The following is a 22,917-nucleotide window of genomic DNA, read 5'->3' as shown; positions in this document are numbered from 1 at the left end:
TCTGAAACGTAGAACTTCAAGTTAGAGTGGAATAAGATCATACCTTATGCACGATAAGAGTAACAATAAAGTGAAGTTTTCCTAAAACACTTTGTAGCCTCCCTCTCATTAGATGTGGTGCACTTCACACCCATGAAAATGACTCTACTTAGTGCGGCTTTTCAGACATCCTAGGACTCTTGTACCTAATGCTCTGATATAAGGTTTTATTACGCCCCGAGCTATCCACGAGACGCGGACAAGGAACCTAGGACGACAAGTGATCCCAAGCAAACCCTGCTGGCATGATCATCATCATACTAAAGATAATAAACTGATTGCGGAAGCTAAATCATAAATTAAACTGAAAATATGGGGAACACCGATATTCTATAACTGAGATAAATGAAGTACTAGTGAGTTTAATATAAAGAAGTTATTAACTCAATACTAGGCTGAAACTAACTATGTCTGAAAATAGCCTTTGAACTGACTAGAAATACTGGGACAAGCCCCAGCTAAGTCTAGCAAAAACTGAAACTAAATGACTAAAAACGAAACTCATGACTATTGTCCTCGGAGAATGAGGACTCACCACTGAATCTGCTGAATTGGAGATCGAGAATCAATCTATGTGTGATCTGGATGTTGAGGACCTGAACCTAAATCATGAGAAGATGTAGCGCACGTATGCATCAGTACTTGAAGGTACTGAGCATGTAGGATAGATTAAAGATGAAATAAAACATAACTGAATAAGCACAAAAGCAAATATAACAATTTGAACATGATATACTAAATGCTGAGCTAACTGGATGGAATGACCAAATTTATAACATGCTGAGATTGAATACTAACTGATCTGTAAATATGGTCAATGCAAGAGATTATGACTGAGCTGTGGGAGCTACTAATTACCGATAATAAAACCACATGACCTATATGTGGAGTCTGATGTATACGCCCCATCGAGAGGACCCAATATACCCTGCCAGATGTATAAAGGCATTCTGGCGTGATCACTAAACTAATTCCCACAGAGGGGACTTACAACCTACTTGGCTAGTAGTTCTGGGACTAATTGGGCTTGCTAACCCTATTCCAAATCGGTATTATGCTACTCCCAATTAATTATATAATTAACTCATTATGACTGGGTTTCTGTAAATACTAGATAGCTCAAAACTGAACATGCAAACTGAGAATGCAACAACTAATCTGGTAATTATGCATTTATAACTGAGGCATGTATATCTAAAGTAACTGAGATATCTGACCTAGCATGTGTAATTCAAGAACTAAGAAATACATAGCTAGGGTTCTGAAATTCATGCGATAAACTGAATAATAACATGCAAATCTGATTTGGAACATATAACCAATTAATTCATGATGATCTGCTATAGTTCTACAAACATTAGGTCTAATTATGTATGGGAATCAAGAATCTGACTGAAAACTAGGGACCCAATGGGTGAAAGGAACCCACTAGTGTAATCTGACATACTTGATGATGAAATCTACGGAGAAATATTTAGATTTTGGGGCTGGAACTGATAAAACCTTGATGCGTTCTGGAACTAAGGTTCTTGACCTCTTTCTCCTTTCTTGCTTCTAATTTTATAAGTTTTGATTTAAGATTTTGACTTCGGTAAGTTTTTGTTATGTTTCTAGGCTTAATCTGACTAAAACCTCATAATTTAGGGTCAAAACAATGTAGCTTAGGGGTTAAACGAAATAGGAAAAGACCAAAAGACCCCTATATTGACTGATGTCGGAGTGACCGACCTACCTGGTCCATGGACCGTGGTACTAACTATGGTCCGTAGGTTCTGGCCATCGTCTGTGGACACGTACCATTGTCCTATGTACGGTCCGTCCTGTTCTTTCGTCGTTTGGTTTAGAGAGTGGGTTTATGGACCATGATCAACGGACCTGGTCCATGGACCGTGGTCCCACCTACGATCCGTCCTGTTCCTTCGTCGTTTGGTTCAGAGAATGAGTTTATGGACCATCATCGATGTAGCATGTCCATGGACCGTGGTCCTACCTACGGTCCATAGAACCTGGCCGTCGTTTGGGATCTTTGAGTTTTTTGTGGACCAAGATCGACGGACCTGGTCCACGGACTATGGTCCTACCTACGGTCCGCAGTCCTGGCCGTCGTCTGTGGACCAAGATTGACGGACCTGGTCCACGGACCGTGGTCCTCACTACGGTCACATTGATGGAAAACTCCTTCATTAGAGCATAGACCAAGCACACTCAGTCTCTCATCACCTATTTGAAATACAGACCTTGTATCAAAAAGTTCATAACAATTTTTAGCCAAATCCGGACTTCGCGATTCATGAGGGCATAAGGATAGGACGGATGATAACTTCAAGCCCCTTAGCTCGGTTGTATTGGTGGAGATTAATTCACTTCTTTTCTTTAAGTCACTTGCCAAGAGGGAAAGACACAATGTCCATGTCGAATCCACTTAGCAATGGACTGCACGCCACACAAAGTGTTATGAATCTGTTGATATAAAGGGCTGATGTTTAAGCCAGTCAGTATATTAGAAGGGGCTTCTGCAGTTCCCAATAATTGATTAATAGTTGACGGTGTAAGAGATACCTCGATGCCACATACTGTTACAAAGTAAGAACGAGCATCAGGTTTCTAATAAGCATAGAATTCCTGAACCATGCTCACATTGCATTCCACCCTCACGTCTGTATTGTTGTAATTCCAATCTTAATTTCCTTAACCTTGGCTTCAATTTTCCTGAATGGATGTTTGGGTGTTAGTCTATCCCCCCCAACATTTAATATCATTTTCAAAAACATGCTCATGTGGTGTTCTCTATTCTGGTAGTTGATGGATTAACATTCTCAACACACCCCCACTCAAATGTTTCAACACCAATCTAACATATGTTCTTAACTATGCCACTTCTTGACACATATTTTCACTCACTTGATCATAAGTGGATTGTATTGAAAAAGAGATCTTTTCGTAGCTGAAGTTCTAGTGTTCCATGGTTTATTATTCTTTGAAATCTTTCCCAACTTATGTGTAATTTTCTGAAATGTGTTAGCTTCGTATAATCCTCCAGCGATAACATCTAACACTTTTTTTCATTATCATCCCGCCCTCTATAAAAGTACTCCTTGAACGATTCATCATCAATACAGTGGTTTAGTACACTTCTCCCGATAAAGCCATGAAGTTGTTGATTTTATCTCTCATCTTCAACTTCTATGACAAAGAGAAGTTTGTTTTCAAGAATACTCTATGCAACTCCGACCATGTGGTAACTCGGTTATATGAAATCTTAGATAGCAATGCAGTAGCATCACACGTTAATTATAATGGAAACACATGTAAACCGATCACATCCACGTCAAAGTCTGGCCTTCCCATACTACTCTTATAAACATTGATAAATTTACTCAAATGAGTATATGGGTCTTCAAATTACATTCTATGAAATAACCCTCTGGAAGTAAGCATTTGCTTGAGACTTCTAGTAACCACAAATGTATGTTTTGGTGGTAGTGGAGGTATAACTATAGCGCATGTTGATCCCATATCATTATGATAAACCTTGAAATTATCACGTAACATCGGGTGCTTGTTGATCTTGTACTAACACAGGGTTCTTCTGATTGTTTCTCGGTACCTCCCCTACTCATGGAAGTTGAACTTCAGGGTTATCCTCCTTACCTTCTTCAATTGGATCATTGTTCGGTCTTAGACTTTGTCCACACCCATCCATCTTTTGTAGAGTTTTGGCTAGTTATGGATTAAAAGGGGTTTAGGGATTCCTTGATTCTGTGTACTTGACATATACTTCAAACAAAATTTGTAGAGAACCAAAAAAAATACAAATAGGGAAATAATTAACTAACAGTGGAAATACAAAATTAATCTAATATAGAAGTCTTATTTCCCAGCAGCGAAATCGAAATTTGATATACCCAAATTTTTACCTCCATAAATAAGTATAAACAGTTGTTGTTCAAATAAAGAATCTAACACAAGTTAGGGTTGATCCCACGAGAAACGAGGTCTAGACTTAGGCTAATAACTGTTGATTGTACTTTCAGTTAGATTATTTCCGTAAAAGGGGGATTTTGTAACACAAATATTAATTGATTGAATTTGGTAACAAGTAAACAAGTAAACAATATTTTAACATTTTGTAAAATTAATCAAAGATGAAACTAGGGTACATGTGTTCCAAACAAGTTCTTAACGCACTAAACTCTATAATAGTAACCCTGCGTAATGTTTAACATACAAAGTCAACACGTTATTTGTAACATTCCGCCTTAGAAAGAGCTAAATTTTAGAAAAGCCAAATCTAAAAATTTTCAAGTTATGTTTAAGTTGTGAGTTTTGGGTTAAATTCAAACGACCATTACTCTCACTACATGATGAGTTAGGTGCCCCATAAGATATCAAATGAAAGGTCTTGAGATCCTCTTTACAGTGCCACTGAGTTGCTAAATTTCGATCTCAAATGAGAGAGATACATCTGTTTTAAGTTAGCATGTTATTTAAGAAAAGTTATGAAAATATGAGGGGTATCTTTATTTTTTCCTTAACCAATCAGATTAATTTGTTTTTAGTAAGGTCTTAGGGGTCTAAACTGATTTGGTTCAATTTTACAACCCAAATTCACACGTTCTATAGAGTTCAAAAAGAGAAAAAAGGAGAAAGGATAGAAAATTCAAGGCGTTCATCGAAATTTCTTGCGGATCGAAGATTGTTTTGCCAAGGGTTTGATCCCTAAGAGGTATGTGAGTTCTCATAGTGTTGGGTTTGTCTACCTATGCTAATCATGCTATCTTAATGCAATTTTTGTTCTCAAAGTTCAAGGATTGATTTCTTGAAATTCCACTCGTACTCTTGATTGTTGGGTTTTTAATGAGTTCTTGAGATACATGTTAGTGATTTGAGGGTTGTTTTGAGTAGATTATCGTGTACTTATGTTGGGTATTCGAATCTATGTGATTGGAAAAGAAACTTTTCAAATCTAGGCGAGTTAGGGTCCGAAATATGAGAAAGAAATTCATTAGGGTTTTCTGGACAAGGGATGGCACACTGCCCCACCAAAGCGCCAACAGAGAGATCCAGTAGTATAGGAGTTGGTGCCCCGCGCCACTTAGTGTGCCAGGGTCTCCTGTCCCCACCTATTTTTCGTCATTTAGCTCGTCTGAGTTTTTTCAAAGGGTACCTTTACTCCACTGTGATTCTAACTCCTCTATAATCCTAAACATCTAGAAATCATTCATAACATGAATCATAACCTTGAATTCATAATTCAAATTCAAATTAGAGTTAAGAATCAAGTCTTGAGAGTTCTTTTGAGTCTTTTGAAAAGTCTTTTGCAAACCTTTTTGAACTTGTTTTATGACCTGAACATTTGAGTTTGAGGAAGAGTAGAGTTGAGTTCAATTTCTTTAAAACGATATATATGTATTCCCAAGAGTAAATGTTTTTACATTTAAGATAAGAGGAAACACTGATTTCTAAAAGAGTTCATGAGCAATTTTGATTACTATATCTTTTTAGAGAAACCTTTTGAGTAATAATCTCAAAGTTGAGGATGAGGAAATGTTTTCTTTAAAACATATGCGCTAAGTTATATTTTTGGGAGTAGTATTGAGCATCAATATGGGGAGGGTTCTAACAACTCACAACCCTCATATACCATGTAGCCAACGTTGGTAGAAAGGGTCATACTTTTTAGAGATAATTCTTTATTGCTTTTAAGCATAGACTAGTATATTCACTTAGTTGAGGGGTTCCATACACCGGCAAGGCATAAGATAGTTCTGGCCACGTGGGCGAGACATTGTATCATCACATAGGTCATACTGATTGTTGTCTATTAGAGTATCTCTCAAACACAACTTATTTTGTATTTTTACATACAAACTAAGTTATATTGTATTTTTCAATACATTGAATTGTTATCTAGTGTTTTAAAAGCTTTTATTTATATCACATTATTTATTGTTTTTATATTAAAATGAGTTGAGATTGAGTTGATTTGAGGCGAGGTAAGTTGTTTCTTCGATTCCGATTTAAGCTTATGTCATATTTTAGATTTCCCCTCACAAGCTCGTACATTTCATGTACTGACATCATTTTTTGACCTACATATTTATGATGTATCATATAACCAGAATCAGCATCCAGTGCTTCGTTGGTCTAGTTGAGTTCCAGAGTTGTTTGGCGAACCTTCTTGCTTTTGAAGGATCCCTTATTTATCTTCAGCTATTTCTATTTGCTTGGATGATCGGTGGTCTTGTCCCGACATCTCTCATTGTATTATAGCCTTCGTAGATAGATAGAGAGTAGTTCATGATTCTTTTCATTTTCAGTTGTTTATGTTGAGAATTGAGTTGCCTCTTTGGCTAGTTAAATATTTTATTTCTAAAATATTTTGAGTATTTCTTTGAGACATTGAGTGAAGTTATTCTTTTGAGTTCATATTATTTATGAGTAAGTCTTTTGCTAATAGTTAAGACATGCCAATTGTTCGTTTGGGGCTGACAATGGTTCTCGAGTGTCGACCACGCCCAGGGTGTAGACTTGGGAAGTAACATTAGTTTTCTCCTAAGTTATTGATCATCCAAGTAGGAAATTTCACCACACAACTTAATCGGTCTACGGGTGTGTACTTTATTAATCCTTACTCTTGACCCCAGATTAGCCTTTACAAGTATGGTTCAAGCTATTAGAAGGCAGATTGTCACGCCAAATCTCTATTGTTTATTTTCTTTTCCCATTCTTTACTTCCTTGGTTTGGAAAGTAGGAATAAGGTGGGTTTTAACACTGTGCACCGTTAAAAAGCAATCAAAGCAAATAGATAAACAATACATGCATAAACACTATTCCAGAATTACTAATTATTTAGTCTACTTTGTTAATTTCTCGTGGTTCTCACAACCCTATTTATGAATTTAGCTACTAATTCTTTAGTTATCACAATTTATATTAAGTTTGTTAAAATAACTACATGAAATTATAGTTAGAGTAATTGGAATCTGGAATCTTGAATTGATGAACAAAAGCTATATTATAAACTGATGCTTGAAGAATTAAATGGACAAAGTCTTCACAAAATGATTATCAAAGCCAAAAAAATAGCATCGAATCTACTAAAAAATTCTTAAGACGCATGCAAAACTCTAAGTTTAAAGCATTATTATTACCGTAAATCTGCGGTACATGATTGATCATATGGCCTTACATTTCTTTATAATCCTTTAAAATCTTGAAAATAATAATAATAATAATAAAGAGTTTAAGGATCCTTTCTTCGTTGATACAAACATAATAGTATCATCCACATAAGTTAAGTGATTCAAATTCTGGCTCAATTTAGGCATTCCATAACTAACATGGTTATGATTTTAAATAGAGAATTAAGAGCATTTGATGACACTTCACTTGATAGAATGCATTGAGATAGAGATTAAAGAGTCCTCTTGCTTTCAATTGTTGGATTTGTATGTCCGATCATATTAATAAGTTGGTCTGCAAATATCATTTCTTTAGAACCTTACTTAAATAAAGCCAGGAAATCCTTTTACAAGCTTTAGTTATATCCAATTTAATCATCATATTTACTGGTTCCCCCCTCTTCCTGATATCAGTTACTATATAACTCTTATGTAGGAAACACATATTCAATGATTTTTCTCTCCTTCAAAAAATCTGACTAATTAGAATATATTAGCATCAACAAAGCTTTTTTCAGCATACCATGAAATGATCTCGTTGATATGTTATTGATGCTAATAGGTCTCAAACTTGAATAGTTTTTAATAAGATTTTTACTAGATAGTAGCACCAAATTGTTATGAATTATAGATTTTGAAAGAGTTTGTCCCATAGAGATGCTACTATATACAATCCTGAATATATCATCTTTCAAGTATTTTGAATTGTCAATTATTATGACTTATGGTATTTTTTTACGTACTTCACAAATATAAAAATTTTGGATAAAAATACACTTTTAAAAAAAGTTGTTGACCAAACACTAATTGTTGTTCAAAAGTGTTTTTTTTTCAATTTATTGGCCAAATGCAAACTTCCTCAGTTAAAGTACTATTGAAAAAAAAAATGTATTCATAAGCCTAGCCAAACAGGCTGTTACAAACTTTTTATATAAAAATAACACTACACACACATTTAAGATGATAAATATCAAGTTATAAACATACTTTTTAATAATAAACTACTTATAGCATATTATTATCAAGTTATAGCATATCAAGAAAAAATATATTATTCTCATTAATTTTTTTAAATAATAATTAATTTATTTAAATAATTACATTTATTATTCAGTTACCTTTTTAAAACCAATGTATTTAATTAAATTAATCATTTTAAGTTACCTTTCTTAAACAAAACTCTTTAACTAGTGTAAATTACATTAAATATTATATAGTTACCTTTTTAAAAAAATTACAAAATAATAGGGATTTTATCATTCCATAATTAATAACTACCCATCAATATCTAAAATAATTACAGTTTTCTTTTTAAACTGTCACACGTTATCTAAAAAAAATAATTTATATTCCCCAAATATATTGTTATTCCCCAAATCCTCACCAAATCTTCTCTTTTGCACGCCTAACATTTAATCTTCACCAAATTTGGCTAAAAAAAACTTTCACTTTTAACAGCTTCTTCACCAATTCTCCCACTTTTGCACTCAAATCTTCCATTTTTGCACTCAAATCTTCATCTTTTGCACTCAAAAAACTGTATAATGTCGAAGAGAGGCAATGAAACCCCGCGAAAAAGTAGAAGGTTGAATGATGAAGCAAGCTCCGAGGAATTTCATGCTCCATCTTTCAAAATTTTGTCACAAACACAAACACAGCCTTCATCTGCAAAAGACAAATCTAGAACAGGAAAATCGAAAATGGAAAAAAAAAACAAACAAACAGCCAAAGGAAATCGAGAAGAAGAGAAAAGGGAAAGAAAAGCAAACCATAGATGAATCTGAGAAAAGGGCGAAAGAAAGAGGAAAGAAGAGGAAAGGAAAACAAATTGAATACTCATCAGATTCTTAATCTGATTTTGTAGAAGAGTTGATAAAATCAAAATCAAAAAAACTAAGAGCCTCTGAAATCGATACTTCACATTTAGAAGAAACAGTTAAACCCAAAAAAAATTTAAAGGTTAGTAAAAGTTTTTTTTAAAAAAATTTAAATTTAAATTATTTGTTTAATTTTGTTCTAGTTTCGAGTTTAATTGTGAATAGTATAGTACATGTTTTATGTTCTGTTATTTGTGTATAAAATATTTAATATATAATTTTATTATAGAAGTGTATGAAATATTTGTATCAAGTTTGTACGATATTGTTGACTATTAATATCCATAATAAAACTACATACTTTATGTTTTGATTTTGTATATTTAGTGTTGAATAAATTGTGTATGAAAGAATGTTGTAAGTTTGTATGAATTTGTATGAAATGCTACATCTATTTTATTACATTATAAATGTATAAACAATGTATGAATTGTGTATGATTATATTGTATTATGTTTGTATACTATGTGTATGAAATTACATATTTTTTTCTATTACAATATCAATATATGAAACATGTATGAATTGTGTATGATTCACTGTATTAATTTGGTATGATATGTGTATTAAATTCCATATTTGTTTCACTTACATATCAACATATGAGTAATGTATCAATTTGTGTATGATTAATGTATTAAGTTTGTATGCTATATGTATGAAATTCTATATTTTGTTTTTTTTCACATTAACAATGTATGAATATAGTATGATAAACATATTAATTTAATTTTTACAATTTTTTAGGAGAAGAAGACACAAACACATTTGTCTTCATGTATTAACATGAATGTGTTTGCGGATTTGTTGACCTTTTTAGGTCAAGATAATTTCAACAATTCCTAGATGAAACACCTTTTGGATTTTTCTATAATTTGCATCACATTAAAATCCAATGTCAATTGTTGAGACACTTATTTCTACTTGGGAATGAAAATGTTAGGGATGACATGTTTGTCATAAAAGTAAATGGTAAAGAGTTACATTTTGGGTTAAAAGAGTTTGTTGCTATAACCGGTTTGAAATGTGGACGTGTTTCTGATTTTGTATCTGACCCATATGTTCCAAACAGACTCATTGCTGAAAATTTTGGGGATTTTAATAAAGTATCCAAGTCAGATTTTTATTACAAGTTTAAATTGCAAAATTTTTGGGAAGAAGATAACCGTCTAAAAATCGGGATCTTGTACTTTATTTCTTCTTTTCTGACTGCATCAGACCCTTCAAAAACAACAATTCCAAAATTGTATTTTGATTTGGTCGAGTCTGGATAGTATGCCACATTCCCTTGGGCAAATGAGTGTTTTAATTTAACACTCAAAGCATGCAGTCAAAAATTTTAAAAAAATCCATCGTCATTCAAATTCAGCCAGTTCCACATAGCATTGCAGATATGGTTTTATGAGTGTTGTCATCCATTTGACAACACAATTGCTATACGTGTTTCAAATCGCACACCGAGAATCCTGAACTGGAAGACACCTAATGACGTCATTTTTTTTGACGATTTGAAGAAAACAATTTTCAGAGCACATGGCAATCAGGTATTTTTCATAGAATGTTATTAGATTCATTATAAATCATTATACATTATAAATTTTTTATTTGTTGCAGCATAAATTCAAAAATATTGTTTTCTCTGAAGAAGAGTTAAATCTCATGGACGAAACCATTTTAAATCAGTCCAGCAGCCACCATGATTCAGAAAATCACAGATCATCAGAAAATCGTGCAGTTGATAGTGAACATAAAGTTGAAGAATTGAAAGTTGATATTGCAGAGGTACAAGTACAAATTTCAAATTAAAATATTTTTTTTTGAAATTACAATATACATATCAAATACTTATTTTTTTTAATTAACAGGTTAAGGCATAGTTGAAAGAACTCAAACTCACTGTAAGTTCCAACATATTTTTAAAGAATTAATATAATTACCTTATAATCTATTTATATATAAAATTTTTTTTGTACAACGATAAGGTTGACAAGCACATGACTGATATCAAGAGTTATGTTGATAACTCGACCAAACTGATAATTGAAGAGATTCGATTGTCAAGAGGAGAACAAATACCAGAAGAACAACCAGAGGTATATATATATATATATATATATATACACACTTTATATATGAATATTGTTTGATAAATATATAAATTGATGTTTTCATACTAGTTGTTTATTTATATTATTATCACTCTTTTTCACTATTAAATGAACAAATATAACAACACATCATACATATATATATGTGAATTATGTATGTATTCATCATTTATATATAAATGTTATGTATTAATCATGTATGAAATTTGTATTTCTAAAATCACGTACGATTAATGAAAAATGATGTATTAAATATATATGCAATTTTTTTTTGCAATATATTATTTTATTTCTTACAAATAATTCAAAATACATTAATATATGAAAAAATTACATATTATCTGAAAATTATTTTCAGGGCAACGCCAACCAACATGCTGCACAATCTGATCCAACATCTATGCCTACAGTTTCAATTGGTCAACACGTCCAAATGTCAAACACAGTTGGTACGATATATTCATTTTTATCACATAAATGTAAATTTAAGAAATTATTTTTATTTAACTATTTATTATTTTTTATGTATATGAAGCTCAAAAGTCAACTGATGATTGTTTCAATGTTGACGCACCTACAACGTCAAAATCAAAACCACCAACATTGGACGATTATCCTGATTTTACCATGACACAAATAATTGCACTTGATCCAATTCTTAATGCTACCACGACTCCAAATGTGCAAAAAAGACATAAGAATCTAGGAAAATACGTTTCTTCTCCTTATATTAGAATGTCGGAAGGGGAAAGCAGTTCAAATAGAGTACCTACATTCTTTCAAATCAAACATCCATTCCAAAATCACAATGGGTTTGATGTTCCAGTTGAACTGATTGAGGAGTTCAATAAATGGATATTTGAAGATGTGTCAAGCAGGCGTGACAGGTATAAAATAAGATGAACAAAATTATTTTATTTAATTTCACAATTCCAAAATTAATATAACACTTATTTAAATATATACAGGAAAGCAGCATATTCCAAGGTTAAAAATACATTTCATCCTCAAATGGACTTTGACGTTGTCAAAATCGGAGAAAAGGATTTTTTTTTCACATAATGAGTCAACCGGGCAGACCTTGGGAGGACGGGGTAAGACATTTTTTGAATTAATTATTATGGTTTTGAGTTGCAGTGATATACATATGAATATTTTTTGTATGAATTATGTGTGAACTGTGAATGAAACATATGGATATATATTTTTTTTCTTTGAAACAGCATATTAATACAATAATGTATTATCTCCGAAAGAAGGCAAAATACTCTCAGACAGTCACTTCTTACAGTACTGTTGATTGTTGATTTATGGAGTGGATTGATAACATTGAGAAACAGTGGAGACAGTCAGAATGTGACATGAGATGCATTTCACCGGACCATGATGTTGGACAATGCATTAGAGGATATAAGCTGCTTGCTAACATTCGGTGGGATAGGGTTGACGAAGTAATCATCTCAGTCAACATCAACGACAAATTCCATTGGTTCCTTGTTGTATTCCGGATCAAACGTAGATGTCTATATGTCTATGATTCGCTGATGGGAGGATCTGTTCATTCAAGAAAAGTTAAAGAAGTTGTTGATAAACTTGCAACCATGATTCCTTTATTTCTGACGAGCACAGGGTTTTATGGCAAAAGGCTTGATTTGTATGCGAATAATCTCCCTGATTATCAACAAAAGTCTCACTCTGAACCTCTCAGTATCAAGAATGTTACACATGTTCCTCAACAAGAAGAAAGTTCAAAGTATGTATACTTCTTACATTATTTTTTATTCATCTTAAATTAAATTTGCTTTATAGTAATTACAAATTTTTTATTATTTTTAATTTTTTTACAGTGATTGTGGTCTATACACATCTCTCTTTCCCGAATACATGAGCAATGGTGTTTTTGATATATCACATATTGATATTGATTCAAAATATCATCATCAAAGATATGGTACATTACTTTGGCATTATGCAAAATCAAAGAACGATGAAGGCACAATAAGTGAAAGTGAAGTTACAGGAACAGTTGCTAGCAAGAAGGGTGGACCTCGAACTCATAAAGAACAAGTTATGGACACCACCAATTATCCTACTCCAAAATTCCGTAACAGGAAGTAGAAATCTTCATGGCACAATGTACATTTTTTTGAATGACTTGTTTTTTTTTAACTTATGAACAATTTATGTAATTTCCCAGGTTTTTATTATGAATACTGATGGTTTGATATAAATTATTACTGATTATTACTAATTAAAAAAGTGTGTCTCACTTTAAAATATAGGAACACTGTATGAATCATGTATGAACATTATATGAATTATGAATGTCATATTATAATTTGATATATAGAACATAGACAAATGTTATATATATACTTTTTTTTTAAAAAAAATTTATATAAATGACAGTCCGCTTTAATATATTTTTTATAAATGTTAAATGTGTATGATATTTGTATAAATTGCACTTTTCAATATGTAATGTTAAATTCTTATATGCATAATGTATGAAAAATATATGAAATAATACTGACATATGATTCAACATGACAATATGAATAAATATATAATTATACCTTAATAAATGTGTATGACTCTTGCATAAATTTGTTTTGTATGAATACTATATGAATAATGTATACTTTCAAATACAAACAGAAACAGATGTTACTTATATTACTGGTATGAATACTGTATGAAAAATGTATGAATTATATCATATAAATTCTTATATGTATAATGTATGAAAATTATATGAAACTAGTACTGACATATGATTCAACATGACAATATGATTAAATATATAATTATACCTTAATAAATGTGTATGACTTTTGCATAAATTTGTTTGTATGAATACTGTATATTTTCAAATACAAACAGAAACAAATGTTACCTATATTACTGGTATGAATACACTATGAAAAATGTATGAATTATAACATATTATAATTTGATATGTAGAACATAAACATACATTATTTTTATATGCAAGTATTGCTTGTATAAATGTATAAATTTTGTATGTAGTCCTCATTCATTATGCAATAAATGTATGCAACTATATGATTATATGACTTATTAATGTTAACGAATGTTAATATATGAACAGTTGTATATACAATGTATGACATTTGTATGAAAAGTAATATGATTCAATAAAAAAAAAACATGTTATAACAATGTAAATACTCAAAAACACAGATGTAACAGTACGAAATCATTGTTTTTGTACAGGATAATTTGAACATGTCTTCCTATTGTGTCCAGCTTGATGGCATCTACTGCATGTGCTTTTTGTCCTCTTGAATTTCACATCTGCGAACCCTTCCAGCGTTCAAATTTGGGTCTTCCCGCTGATCTTTTTGGACCAGGCGGCATCATTTTAGGCTCTGAAATATAACTTGGTATATCCCATGTACTCTCGCACGGGATAGGCTCGACAGGAATGGCATAAGCATCTCTGAAATTCTTGAGTTTATAAAAAGCAGAACAGAAATCTGCTTCATGTAACTTCCTGTACTGGAGAACAGCAATTGCATGACCACACGGTATCTCATAATGTTGAAATCTTCCGCAACTACACATCCTTGTGTTCAAATTTACTATGTATTTCTTTGCTCCTTCAACTACAGCATGCAGATCAACAGTTGAAGGTATCACCTATGTAAAAAAAAAATTATACATGCCACTAAATATTAAGAAGTAAAAATACAATACAGTGAAACACATACCCTTATATTGTACGACAACGCAATATTTTTCTGTAGATAAATATCATATTTTTTTGTCAGATCAGATGTTGTCTTATCAGCCTCCTCATTATGCTTGTGAATCCACCTCTGAATTGTTACCCTCATAAACTCAAGAAGTGAAATCACCGGTAACCTCCGTGCTAACCTGTTAACATTATTCAATGACTCCGCGATGTTTGAAGTCATGATCCATGTGAGCTTACAATTCGAGTAAGTTCTTGACCATTTGCTATAACCAATATCAAACAAGTATGGTCGTATGCGCGTATCTATTTGATCTATTCTTCCCATAATTGTCTCAAACTGTTGTTTTGTATAAGCTTTTGCGAATGAAAAGAACAAAATCTTCAAATCTTCAGTATTTCTATTGAATTCTTCAACACATTGACTGACAAATGCCATATACATGCATAATGTTCTGATTCAGGATATACATTTGCAGTCCCTTTCCATATGCTTTCATTTCGGTCTGACATAAAACAATATATTGTCTAACTCCATATGCTTCTTTAAACTGCTCAAAGAACCATGTCCATGAAGCATCGTTTTCAGAATCTACTATCGCATACGCCAACGGAAGTATATGACTTGCTCATTAATTTAAAAAAAATATCACACAAATCAGAAATATCATTCATATATTTATTCATTATATTATATAATTAGAAAATTAAATAGGCTAATAATTTACCTCCCGGATCCAATGTGCTGGCAGTTAACATTGTACCACCATATGAACATTTTAATGCCGCACCATCAACAACTACAATTGGCCTACAATATTCCCAACCTCTAATACAAGCTTCTAACGCAACAAATGCGTATAAAAATGTATCACCTTCATTCCTTTCTATTTTCAAAACAGATCCTGGATATGTTTGCTTCAAAATGTAAAAATAACCTGAAAATAACAGTCCAATTCATACATAAAATATACATATTTTATACATAAAGAATACACGAAAACATAACAGTACAACTCAATGAGTAATATTTAAATTTATTCTTATTTTCGAAATTACCAGGTAATCTTGCATAAGACTCTGCTGGATCTCCTCGCACCAACTTTACTGTTTTTTCTTTAGCTCTCCATGCCTGTATGTATGTCAACAAAACGCCATGTAATTTCAACATATCATCAGCTATATCTTTTGGAGTATATACCTTAGATGGATCAATATACTTCTCCATTATCAAGACAGCTACAACTTCAGTTATCCCTTGACGTCTGGCATAAACTCTTTCTCTAACAGAACATGTGTGCTGAGTAATATACTTCCTAACTTTGAATAAATTTGATTTTGTTCAAACTTGTAACGACCTGTTTAGTCGTTTTGAGCAGTAGAGTTTATTCTGGTAATAACTATCTAAGTCGACGGATCCCACGACGGACCGTCATGGGTACGACGGACCGTCGAGGGGGTCTCGTTCCAACACACTTAGAATCTGAAAATTTGGGTCGTGACAAACTTGGTATCAGAGCATTAGGTTCGTTGGTCTCATCACACAAGAACGAGTCTAGTAGAGTCTTATGGAACGGTAGGGGGACGCCTTTACTTTTCTTTGAGAGGCTATAGGACTTTAGGAAAATTTCCTTTCTTTCTTTCTTTCGTGCAATTACTTGGATCCAATTGGTATCTAGGTGATACAAATTGGTATCTGACCATCTTCACTATATTTCGCAGATGGTTAGAACTAGAGCAACAACTGCGTCAACACCAACACCGGCAAGACAGGATGCGTCTGAGCCAGCCACTGGGGCTGTAGCTCGAAGAGGAGTAGTGGCAAGAGGCCGTGGTAGAGGTCGTGGGAGGACGTCCTCTAGAGGAAGAGGACAAGCACCTGGCCCATCTAGTACCCCAGAGATGATTAATCAGGTTCTTGCTTATCTTAGCGGGTTATCTGATCAAGGCCAGACACCTCCAGTGTTTTCTGCACCAGCACCTCAGGTTCCGGAAGTACAACAGGCAGCTGCTGTGGCTCCCCGCATGGATGCTTCATTGGAAATAGGCACGTTTCCTCGTTTGACTACAGGGCCTATAATGACAAGTGATCAGCATGAACTTTTCAGTAAGTTCTTGAAATTGAAACCTCCAGTCTTCAAGGGTGCTGAATCTGAGGATGCCTACGATTTTCTGGTTGATTGTCATGAGTTACTACATAAAATGGGCATAGTGGAACGATTTGGCGTTGAGTTTGTAACCTATCAGTTTCAGGGAAACGCCAAAATGTGGTGGCGGTCATATGTTGAGTGTCAACCAGCACAGGCACCACCTATGACTTGGGCGTCATTCTCTAGCTTATTTATGGAGAAGTATATACCCCGGACTTTGAGGGATAGGAGGAGAGATGAGTTCTTGAGCCTAGAGCAAGGCAGAATGACGGTCACTGCGTATGAGGCTAAGTTTCGTGCATTATCTAGGTATGCCACCCAGCTTTGCTTCAGTTCACAAGAGCGGATTCGCCGTTTTGTGAAAGGGTTGAGGTCAGATTTGCGGATTTCAGCCTTACAGGTAGCGGCTACAGCGAAATCCTTCCAAGAAGTGGTAGATTTCGTGATAGAGGTGGAAGGAGTGAAGCCAGACGAATTCACTACGGCATCGACATCAAAGAGGTTTCGAAAGGGAGGTGAGTTTAATGGTTCTTACTCTAGAGGACAGGGTTCCGGAGGTTACTCAGTTCGACCCGTTCAGTCTTCACTACAGACTGTAGTTGGGGGTCCACCTCAGACCGGTCAACATTTCTCTGAGAGACCTATGCTTGAATCCAGAGAGTGTTATGGATGTGGGGAGACTGGACATATTAGGAGGAATTGTCCAAAACAGAGTTATAGACCCCCAATAGCTAGAGGCAGAGGTGGTCATGGTAGAGGCCGTTATTCTGGAGGACGTGGTGGCCGAGGTAATGGTGGTCACCAAAACGGCCGGGGTGATGGGCAAACTGGAGCCACTACAACACAACATGGTAGGGGCAACGGACAAACAAACGAAAGGGCCCATTGTTATGCTTTCCCTGGGAGATCGGAGGCGGAGACATCTGATGCTGTCATCACAGGTAATCTTCTGGTTTGTGATTGCATGGCTTCTGTATTGTTTGATCCGGGATCCACATTTTCTTATGTATCTTCCTCATTTGCTAATGGTCTTAATTTACGTTGTGAATTACTTGATATGCCTATTCGTGTTTCTACTCCGGTGGGTGAGTCTGTGGTAGTTGAAAAGGTATATAGGTCTTGTTTGGTGAACTTTGTGGGGAGCAACACTTATGTAGATTTGGTTATCTTAGAAATGGTTGATTTTGATGTAATTCTGGGTATGACTTGGCTTTCTCCGCAATTTGCGATCTTGGATTGTAATGCTAAAACAGTGACGTTAGCCAAGCCTGGGACAGATCCGTTAGTGTGGGAGGGTGACTACACTTCCAATCCGGTGCGTATCATCTCCTTTCTTCGTGCTAAGAAAATGGTTAGTAAAGGGTGTTTAGCTTTCTTGGCACATCTCAAGGATGATACTACCCAAGTACTTTCGATTGAGTCGGTTTCGGTGGTCCGTGAGTTTCTGGATGTGTTCCCTGCAGATCTTCCTGGTATGCCACCAGATAGGGATATTGACTTCTGTATTGATCTTGAACCGGGTACTCGCCCCATTTCTATACCCCCTTATAGAATGGCTCCTGCGGAGTTAAGAGAGTTAAAAGCCCAACTTCAAGAGTTGTTGAGCAAAGGCTTCATTAGACCAAGTGCATCTCCTTGGGGTGCTCCGGTTTTGTTTGTGAAGAAGAAGGATGGGAGTTTTCGGATGTGCATAGACTACCGGCAGTTGAACAAGGTAACCATAAAGAACAAGTATCCTCTTCCTCGCATTGATGACTTGTTCGATCAGTTACAAGGTGCTTGTGTCTTCTCTAAGATTGACTTGAGATCCGGTTATCATCAACTGAAAATACGGGCAACGGATGTGCCAAAGACTGCTTTTAGAACCAGGTATGGGCATTACGAATTTGTAGTGATGTCTTTTGGTCTTACGAATGCCCCTGCTGCGTTCATGAGTTTGATGAACGGGATTTTTAAGCCATATTTGGATCTCTTTGTGATCGTATTTATTGATGATATACTAATATACTCTAAAAGTAAGGAGGAACATGAGGAGCATTTGAGAATGGTATTGGAAATGTTGAGGGAGAAAAAGCTTTATGCCAAGTTCTCTAAGTGTGAGTTTTGGCTAGATGCAGTGTCCTTCTTGGGGCACGTGGTTTCTAAGGATGGGGTGATGGTGGATCCTTCTAAGATCGAAGTAGTGAAGAATTGGGTAAGACCTACTAATGTGTCAGAAATAAGGAGCTTTGTTGGGTTAGCTAGCTACTACCGCCGATTTGTCAAGGGATTCTCTTCTATTGCTTCCCAACTGACGAACTTGACTAAGCAAAATGTTCCATTTGTATGGTCGGATGAGTGTGAGGAAAGCTTTCAGAAGCTCAAGACTCTGTTGACTACTGCACCAATTCTCACCTTGCCAGTGGAAGGTAAGAATTTCATTGTCTATTGTGATGCATCCTATTCGGGTTTGGGTGCAGTGCTAATGCAAGAGAAGAGTGTAATTGCTTATGCTTCGAGGCAATTAAAGGTGCACGAGCGTAATTATCCTACTCATGATTTGGAATTGGCCGCGGTAGTGTTTGCATTAAAGCAATGGAGACACTATCTATATGGGGTTAAGTGTGAAGTCTATACGGATCATCGTAGCCTACAGTATGTCTTTACTCAGAAAGATTTGAACTTGAGACAGAGGAGATGGATGGAACTACTGAAGGACTACGATATCACTATCCTGTATCATCCGGGAAAAGCTAATGTTGTGGCAGATGCGTTAAGTAGAAAGACAGGAAGCATGGGAAGTCTAGCTCACTTGCAGGTTTCTAGACGCCCATTGGCTAGAGAGGTTCAGACTCTGGCTAATGACTTCATGAGGTTAGAAGTAAATGAGAAGGGAGGACTTTTGGCCTGTGTGGAGGCAAGATCTTCCTTTCTTGACAAGATTAAGGGAAAGCAGTTTACTGATGAGAAACTGATGCGGATCCGAGATAAGGCGTTGCGTGGAGAGGCTAAAGAAGCAAAACTCGATGAGGAAGGTGTTTTGAGAATTAAGGGAAGGGTATGTGTACCCCGCGCCGATGATTTGATTCACACTATTCTTACAGAGGCTCATAGTTCAGGATATTCTATACATCCTGGTGCAACCAAGATGTATCGTGACCTAAAGCAACATTTTTGGTGGAGTAGGATGAAGCGCGACATTGTTGATTTTGTTGCCAAATGCCCGAATTGTCGGCAAGTAAAGTATGAACACCAGAGGACGGGAGGAACACTTCAGAGAATGCCCATTCCTGAATGGAAGTGGGAGAGAATTGCAATGGACTTCGTGGTTGGTCTTCCAAAGACATTGGGTAAGTTTGATTCTATTTGGGTAATTGTTGACAGATTAACGAAGTCTGCTCACTTCATTCCGGTTAAGGTGACTTACAATGCAGAGAAGTTAGCCAGACTCTACATCTCAGAAATTGTTCGATTACATGAAGTTCCACTTTCCATCATATCAGATAGAGGTACGCAGTTTACTTCTAAGTTTTGGAGAACATTGCATGCTGAATTAGGCACTAGGTTGGACCTCAGTACTGCATTTCACCCTCAGACCGATGGTCAGCTGAGCGAAAAATTCAGGTGTTGGAGGATATGCTTCGTGCATGTGTGATAGAATTTGGTGGTCATTGGGATAACTTCTTACCCTTAGCAGAGTTCTCATACAATAATAGCTATCACTCAAGTATTGACATGGCCCCATTCGAAGCAATGTATGGGAGAAGATGTAGGTCTCCCATTGGTTGGTTTGATGCATTCAAGGTGAGGCCCTGGGGTACTGATCTTTTGAGGGATTCACTAGATAAAGTGAAATGCATTCAAGAAAAGCTTTTAGCGGCGCAAAGTAGGCAAAAAGAATATGCAGATCGAAAGGTTAGGGACTTGGAGTTCATGGAGGGTGAACAAGTTTTGCTGAAGGTTTCACCCATGAAGGGTGTGATGCGGTTTGGTAAAAGAGGTAAGCTAAGCCCAAGGTATATTGGTCCATTTGAAGTTCTGAAGCGCGTGGGGGAGGTAGCTTATGAATTAGCCTTGCCCCCAGGACTGTCAGGAGTGCATCCGGTATTTCATGTGTCTATGTTGAAAAGATACCATGGGGATGGAAACTACATTATTCGTTGGGATTCAGTTCTACTTGATGAAAATTTGTCTTATGAGGAGGAGCCTGTTGCTATTCTAGATAGAGAAGTCCGCAAGTTGAGATCAAGGGAGATTGCATCCATCAAAGTTCAATGGAAGAATCGACCAGTTGAAGAGTCCACTTGGGAGAAGGAGGCTGATATGCGAGAAAGATACCCACACCTGTTTACAGATTCAGGTACTCCTTTTCGCCCTTGTTTTTCTTCTTGTGATCGTTCGAGGACGAACGATGGGTAAATTGGTATCTATTGTAACGACCTGTTTAGTCGTTTTGAGCAGTAGAGTTTATTCTGGTAATAACTGTCTAAGTCGACGGATCCCACGACGGACCGTCATGGACAAGACGGACCGTCGAGGGGGTCTCGTTCCAACACACTTAGAATCTGAAAATTTGGGTCGTGACAAAACTAGATGCCCTCATCATCCAAAAACAAGTTTTAGAAATACAATTCAGGTGATAACTATTATAAAATTTAAGAAAATATACATTACAATTATATACAGTGAAACAAAACAAATAAAAAAATTAAATTTTTTTGTAACACTTACTTAGATGCATTACAACGCGCAACTCGAAAACTGAATTTTTCAACAAGTCCAACATGCCTCATAACCTCCTTAAGGGTTTCTTTATTATTATAAATCTGATTATCAGCTACAAATAGGTTAGAATGATCACATATTATATCATTATCTATTTCACTATTATCATTGACAACTCCATCTAAATCCATTCCGATCAAACGGATAGAATTGTTGGAGTATAAATCTATGTTAGTCTGTGATAATCTAACATCAGAATTTATTCTATCAGTAACTATAACTCCATGACCTTCGTTATACTGCTCATGATCTTTCAAAATGATGCATGATGGACATTTTGTAAAAAAATCCAAATTCACCCTCATCTGATCTAGAAAAACCTTTACCCCAAAATCATTATGAATTTTAATAGGTGGACACATTTTGCTAACTATATATTTTATCTCAACAGAATTTATATTTTCTTCTATATTAAGTTGAGTTACTATAGCATTAACTAAACCAATATAAAGAGTAGAAGTATCGTATAGGATGCCCTCCATCTCAAAGTCGACGTATTTTCCTGTTTCACAACATTAAAATTACATTCAGTGCATCACATAATAAAATTATAAATTTATTCATACAAAATTAATACACAATTCATACTCAATTTATATACAATTCACTTATATATACAACAAAAAAATCCAATTTAATACACACTTAATACAATGTTTATACACAATTCATAAATATGAAACATATCTAGTATGAAAAATCAATTCATACACGAATACTATATAATTCACTGCTACATACAATCTAAAATGCACTTTCATACACAATTTATACAATTTAATAAAAATTTAATACACAATTAATCCAACTTTTATACAGAATTCATATATATATTACAAATCAATGACTGATATATACAATGTCACGACCCAAAACCGAGCCGCGACTGGCACCCACACTTACCCTCCTATGTGTGCGAACCAACCAATCTAAACCTTAACATTTTAACCATAATGAACAAAATACGATGCGGAAGATTTAAACTCATTAATAAAAAGACAATTCAATAACTTCTAAAAATTCAACATCTATTATTCCCCAAAATCTGGAAGTCATCACCACAAGAACATCTATGA

At 34.9% G+C, this 22,917-nt stretch overlaps 1 protein-coding gene and 1 pseudogene across 1 annotated transcript; both read right to left on the bottom strand.

Annotated features, from left to right (window-relative positions):
* Positions 1-14,521: 14,521 nt before the first annotated feature.
* Positions 14,522-15,366, bottom strand: LOC114074021. The gene is made up of 2 exons (XM_027911943.1): positions 14,944-15,366; positions 14,522-14,872 (listed from the first exon to the last, which is right to left on the bottom strand). Exons 1-2 carry the CDS (start codon positions 15,364-15,366, stop codon positions 14,522-14,524), a joined length of 774 nt encoding a protein of 257 aa, XP_027767744.1.
* A 260-nt stretch (positions 15,367-15,626) lies between these two features.
* LOC114073993 lies at positions 15,627-22,203 on the bottom strand (annotated as a pseudogene).
* Positions 22,204-22,917: the final 714 nt, after the last annotated feature.

The sequence above is a fragment of the Solanum pennellii genome, chromosome 9 (genome assembly GCF_001406875.1).
Source record: "Solanum pennellii chromosome 9, SPENNV200".
Taxonomy (NCBI): Eukaryota; Viridiplantae; Streptophyta; class Magnoliopsida; order Solanales; family Solanaceae; genus Solanum; species Solanum pennellii.
This window is presented reverse-complemented; position numbering and strand designations above follow the sequence as displayed.

Bases quoted from the DNA above. Each gene is read 5' to 3' on its own strand.
- LOC114074021 (XM_027911943.1), bottom strand. From the start codon at position 15,366: ATGGCATTTGTCAGTCAATGTGTTGAAGAATTCAATAGAAATACTGAA. The intron at 14,873-14,943 runs GTATGTGTTTCA...TTTTTTACATAG, and splicing joins CGTTGTCGTACAATATAAGG to GTGATACCTTCAACTGTTGA.